General features: G+C 52.1%; 1 protein-coding gene across 1 annotated transcript in view; it reads right to left on the bottom strand.

The window, feature by feature from the left end:
* MAP3K11 (mitogen-activated protein kinase kinase kinase 11) overlaps window positions 1–6290 on the bottom strand; it is a 19682-nt gene that overhangs the window by 2580 nt on the left and 10812 nt on the right. Inside the window, exon 9 of the mRNA XM_017537448.2 lies at window positions 1042–1416. Coding sequence (XP_017392937.1) covers window positions 1042–1416 — 375 coding nt within the window. The remainder of the gene's footprint in view (window positions 1–1041; window positions 1417–6290) is intronic.

The following is a 6290-nucleotide window of genomic DNA, read 5'->3' as shown; positions in this document are numbered from 1 at the left end:
TTTTTTTTTAGTAGAGACGGGGTTTCACCACGTTGACCAGGATGGTCTCGATCTCTTGACCTCGTGATCCACCCGCCTTGGCCTCCCAAAGTGCTGGGATTACAGGCTTGAGCCACCGCGCCCGGCCCCTGTTTTGTACTTTTAATAGAGACGGGGTTTCACCATGTTGGCCAGGCTGATCTTGAACTCCTGACTTCAAGTGATCCACCTGCCTTGGCCTTCCTAAGCACGGAGATTACAGGTGTGAGCCACAGTGCCTGGTCTACAATACATACACACATACATATACATATATACACACATATATACATATACATATATATATATACACACACACACACACACACACACAAATTTTTTTTTTTTTGACAGAGTCTCACTTTCATCAGGCTGGAGGGCAGTGGTGGGATCTCAGCTCACTACAACCTCTGCCTCCTGGGTTCAAGCAAGTATCCTGCCTCAGCCTCCTGAGTAGCTGGGATTATGGGCAAGTGCCACCACGCCCAGCTAATTTTTGTATATTTAGTAAAGACAGGGTTTCACCATGATGGCCAGGATGGTCTTGATCTCTTAACCTTGTGATCCACCTGCCTTGGCCTCAAAAAGTGCTGGGATTATAGGTGTGAGCCACGAACCACTGCGCCCGCTCAATATATACATATATATTTTTGAAACACGGTCTGGCTCTGTTGCCCAGGCTGGAGTGCAGTGTCATGATCACGGCTCACTGCAGCCTCAACTTCAAGGCTCAGGTGATCCTCCTGAAGTGCTGGGATCACAGGTGTACACCACTGCCTGCCCTTGATTATTTCTGTTATTTTATAGCAGGCATCGCCCATCCCCGCCTCCCTAGACCACCTGATGGCTGAATTTAGAACTCTGCTCCCTACATGCGTCCTCAGTACCCGAGCGCCTGGTTCAGAGTCCAGCAGATGACTGTGGTCTGGGCCTTACCTCCTTGCATGTCCCCACCAGCCACTCCTCCCTTCCTGGGGACCCCTATCTCCCATCCGAGCAGCAAGCAGGCCTCAGGCCACTCACCTCGGGGCTCCTCTTCACGTCGGGGGCTCTTGGCTGACCGCTGGCCCGCAGGGACACCCAGGTCCAGCAGCAGGGGTGCAGGAGTGGGTGGGGTATTGGGTGTCTTGGGCGAGAGGCGGATGAGTGAGGAAGGGGGAGGCCCTGGTGGGCAGGGCACGGGCGCTGGCGTGGGGGGTGTTGTTGGGGGCTCCCCTCGCTCACGGCCAGGGCCTCCTGGTGGCTGTAGGTCTCGGCCAAGGCCCAGCGAGGCAAGCAGGGCAGTGCCACGCAGCAGAGCGCGCTGGATCAGCTTGGGCGTCCCAGAACTGCTACCGCGCTCTGCGGAGCCAGGCCTCTTAGGCTCCTCAGGCTCTGGGCTTGGCCTCGGGGGGTTACCTGTGGGCGGAGGCAGCACAGGTGAGGATGTGGCCAGTGCAGCTTCTGGGTGAGGGCCCAGAACCTCTCCGTGGTCTTGGAACAAGGGCGACCAGCATCTTCCCTGGTCCCACAGGTCCCATGGCCTCCCTGTCACACACACCCACATTCTGGCCTTCCACAGGATGGGAACTGGCAGGGGAGGGCAGTGTGAGCAAAGGAAGTGGCAGTAAAGCCCAGTGGCAGCCAGCGGCCCCAGACCCCAAAGATGGATGGGCAGTCCCAGTAGAGGCAGGCTGGAGCCGGGTCCAGGTGGACTTCAGTGGCCTGACAGGGGCAACCTCCAGGCCCAGGGGACTGGGACCAGTGCCCTGTGCTCTGTGCCTGCCTGCTTCTTGGCTTGGCAGCCCTGCCCCTTCTGCCCACCCACCCTCACTCCAGCTGTAGCTTGTAGCGTGCACATGGTCAACTCCAAGGTACACGACAGCCCTCAGGGGCACAAATCCCTGTCCCTATTCTGGAAAGGAGGAAAATGAGGTTCAGTAACTTGCCCAAGGTCACCACTAATTTACAAAGTATGTATTTGTGCCAGGCCTGAGCTGAATGACATAGGGGCATTATGTTGTCTGATCCTCACACCCCAGTGGTTCCAGGCTCAGAGAGGTTGAAGGCTTGTATGAGGCTGAACAGCCAGTGAGAGGTAGAGCCGGCTTCACCCCAGGCAAGGGCAGTAGAGCCTTTGCTCTTCACCATTTCCCAACCAGACTCTGCCCTAGATTTCAAGACATGAGTGTCCCACCTTCCAGTCTAGGGTTGGCCTGACTCCATTCTAGATCACTTGGGCAGGGTTGGGAAGCCCATTAAGAAGGTAGGGGGCCTCTAGGATGGCCTCCCACAAGCCCTGATTTTGTCAGATCCCACCTTGGCTCTAGAATCTGCTTGGCTCTCCACTGCCACTAGAAGAAAGCCTGACCTCCTTGACTGGTCTTCCGAAGCCCTCCCTAGCCCTGTCCCTCTGCCTTTCCCCCACTGCCTGGAGCACAACAGTGGGCTGGATGTTGGGAGGAAAAATACAAGGCTGGGAGAAGTGAGCTCTACCGTGAACCAGGACTCGGCTAACAGGCCCTTTTGTCAGTCCCAAGGCTTACTTAGGCTCTCTGCTTTTTTTTTTTTTTTTTTTTTTTTGAGACGGAGTCTCCCTCTGTTGCCCAGGCTAGATAGAGTGCAGTGGTGTGACCTCAGCTCACCGCAACCTCTGCCTTTCAGGTTCAAGCAATTCTCCTGCCTCAGCTTCCTGAGCAGCTGGGGCTACAGGCTCACGCCACCATGCCTGGCTAATTTTTTGTATTGTTAGTAGAGACGGGATTTCACCATCTTAGCCAGGATGGTCTCGATCTCCCAACCTTGTGATCCGCCTGCCTCGCCCTCCCAACGTGCTGGGATTACAGGCGTGAGCTACCGCACCCGGCCGACTCTCTGCCTCTTATCTCACCCCACTCCCACCCCTGGCCACTGCCAATGAAGGGCCAAGGGAATCTTTCTAAAATGCAAACTTGCTGAAGACAGGTCCCTGCTTAAAAACTACCTATCACTTCCAGCTTCATTCACTCATTCATTCAATAAACATCTACAGACCCATGTACCCTGGCCCCTGCCTGAAGCCCCAGTCCTGAGACTCCTCAACTCTTCTCAGAGTTCAGCCAGGTTTCCTTTTCCTTGGGTCTGGGGAGCCACATGCCTGGCACACACTATATGCTCTGGCTGGCTGACCTTTCCCACCTCAGCTTTCAGTAACTTTTTTTTGTTGTTGTTGAGACGGAGTCTCACTCTGCCGCCCAGTCTGGAGTGCAGTGGCGCAATCTTGGCTCACTGCAACCTCCACCTCCCGGGTTCAAGTGATTCTCCTGCCTCAGCCTCCCAAGTAGATGGGATTACAGGCACCTGCCACCACACCTGGCTAATTTTGTATTTTTAGTGGAGATGGGGTTTCACCATGTTGGCCTGGCTGGTCGCAAACTCCTGACCTCAGGTGATCTGACTGCCTCAGCCTCCCAAAGTGCTGGGATTACAGATATGAGCCACCATGCCCGGCCTCAGTGGCCTCTTACGCATTATCCAAGACCCACTGGGACGTCACTTCTTCTGTGAAGCCTTCCTAGAATCTCCCTGAACCTGTACAGTTATTGCTCACGTTATGCCTCATAGGAGCTACTGGACTTGTTTGAGTCTGCCTCCTTCATTGAATGAGGTTAGGGCAGTGTTTCTCTTTAACACATCTGATGCCTGGCTCTTAAAATGCAAATCCTTGTTTGATGAAGAATCCATTTTTATAATTAATGCACCAACCACGAAGTTATCATCATCACCCTCATTTCACAGTTGAAGAACTGATCATTTACAGTGAGTTTAAACGGAAGAGGGGGAAAAGCATGTTTAAAAAAAATGAGAGATGCTGGGAGCGGTGGCTCATACCAGTAATCCAACCACTTTGGGAGGCCAAGGCGGGCAGATCACTTGAAGTCAGGAGTTCAAGACTAGCCTGGCCAACATGGTGAAACCCCATCTCTACCAAAAATACAAAAATTAGGCTGGGCACAGTGGTTCGTGCTTATAATCCCAGCACTCTGGGAAGCTGAGGCAGGTGAGTCACCTGAGGTCAGTAGTTCAGGACTGGCCCGGCCAACACGGTAAAACCCGGTCTCTACTAAAAATATAAAAATTAGCCAGGCATTGTGGCGTATGCCTGTAATCCCAGCTACGTGGGAGGCTGGGGCAGAAGAATCACCTGAACCTGGGAGGTAGAGGTTGCAGCAAGCCGAACTGCATCCCTGCACTCCAGCCTGGGCGACAGAACAAGACTCCATCTAAAAAAAAAAATAAATTTAAAAAAGCAAGAGAAGGCCAGGTGTGGTGGCTCACACCTGTAATCCCAGCACTTTGGGAGGCTGAGGCGGGTAGAATGCTTAAGCCCAGGAGCTCAAGACTAGCCTGGGCAACATGGCAAACCCCCATATCTACAAAAAATACAAAAATTAGCCAAGCATGGTGGTGTGTACCTGTAGTCCCAGCTATTCAGGAAGCTGAGGTTGGAGGACTACTTGAGACTGGGAGGTGGAGTTTGCAGTGAGCCATGATCATGCCATTGTACTCCATCCTGGGTATGAGACCCTGTCTTTAAAAAAATAAAATGAACTGGCGTGGTGGCTCATGCCTGTAATTCCAGCACTTTGGGAGGCCGACGCAGACAGATCGTGAGGTCAAGAGGTGGAGACCATCCTAACATGGTGAAACCCCGTCTCTACTAAAAATACAAACGTTAGTCCTAGCTACTCAGGAGGCTGAGGCAGAGAATCGCTTGAACCTGGGAGGTGGAGGCTGCAGTAAGCCAAGATCGTGCCATTGCACTCCACCCTGGGAGACAGAACAAGACTCTGTCTCAATAATAAAGAAAAATAAATAAATAAAAAATAAAAGGCAGAAATGAAACAAAGGGAAGAGAAAAGATAGGGTCTAGCAGACAAAATGAGAGTGAACAGAGGTTCCTGCCGTCAATGGCCTGAGAAACTGAGGTTCTGAAGGGCAAGTGACTTGTTCAAGGTAATCCAGCTAGAATTTGAATTTGCCTCTAAGCTTCCTGGCAGCAAGAGTTAGCAACCTGGTTGTTTAGGAGAAAGCAGCATGACTCTTATTGACCCAAAGACAGATGTGAAACTGCTTCTGTGGGGCAGTTTCTGATGAGGAGAGACCATGGAGAGGACATGGCCATGTAGTTACTGGCTCCAAGGCAACAAGCTTCACAGGGCAGCTGCTGTCAGTGTAGCTGAGTGCACCCTGCCCATGTGCCCCTCCTTGCAACCAGCTCTTCAGGGGCCAGAAAAGCCCACTGGGACAGGGTGTTGGGGGGCGGGTATTTAGGCTCTCCAGTGGTGTGGCTTATGCCTGGGACCATCTCAGAGGGTCTGGGACCTCTGTGAGGCCCCATTATTTGATTCTTAGCTGGGTTTCTGTGGGTGGCTGTGAGGTCAATGTCATGGTGTACTCTCATGGACCCAGATGGTGCGTTGAGTGTGGGGCTGGGCTAGGGGAACCATGTGCTCAGCCTGCCACTGAGCTGGGGCAGCTCACAATCCTTTCAGGTAAAGGGGCAAGCGGCAATCCATTTCTTCATCAGCCAGGAAGGCCACTGGTGCTGAGGCTGGCACACCTATCAAAAACAGTAACTACCATGGTTTCCAGTGCTTTCATGAAACCTCAGACGGGTGGCCTTCTGGCCGCACATCTGCAATTTCATATTGTGGAAGCATTCGTTGTATCCCTGGGGGCTGCGGCTCTCTCTGTTTGCTGTGGCTGAATGGAGAAAGAAGGCATACACAGATTTCATGGAAGTTATGAGGCCATGAAATATTTCAAGGAAGTTATGATGCCATGAAATATTTCAAGGAGATGAGGAAGGCTGTTATCTCTCAGAATGCAAAATGATTTTCGAATATAAAGAATTTCTTTGGGTTAAATTACTTAGAAGTTTGTCACTGATGTGAACTATTCATGAATATATGGGCTAAGAAACAGTTTTTCTTGATAAATAATTAACAAATACTTTGGCTAGGCGTGGTGGCTCACGCTTGTAATCCCAGCACTTTGGGAGGCTGAGGCGGGCGGATCACCTGAGGTCAGGAGTTCGTGACCAGCCAGCCTGGCCAACATGGTGAAACCCATCTCTACTAAAAATACAAAATTTAGCCGGGCGTGGTGGTGTGGTGGCGTGCACTTGTAGTCCCAGCTACTCGGGAGGCTGAGGCACGACAACTGCTTGAACCCAGGTGATGGAGGTTGTAGTCAGCTGAGATCACACCACTGCACTCCAGCCTGGGTGATAGTGAGACTCCGTCTCAAAA

The sequence above is a fragment of the Cebus imitator genome, unplaced genomic scaffold (assembly GCF_001604975.1).
Source record: "Cebus imitator isolate Cc_AM_T3 unplaced genomic scaffold, Cebus_imitator-1.0 Scaffold102, whole genome shotgun sequence".
Classification (NCBI taxonomy): Eukaryota; Metazoa; Chordata; class Mammalia; order Primates; family Cebidae; genus Cebus; species Cebus imitator.
The sequence above is the reverse complement of the archived record's forward strand: the minus strand, read 5'-3'. Positions and strand labels throughout refer to the sequence as shown.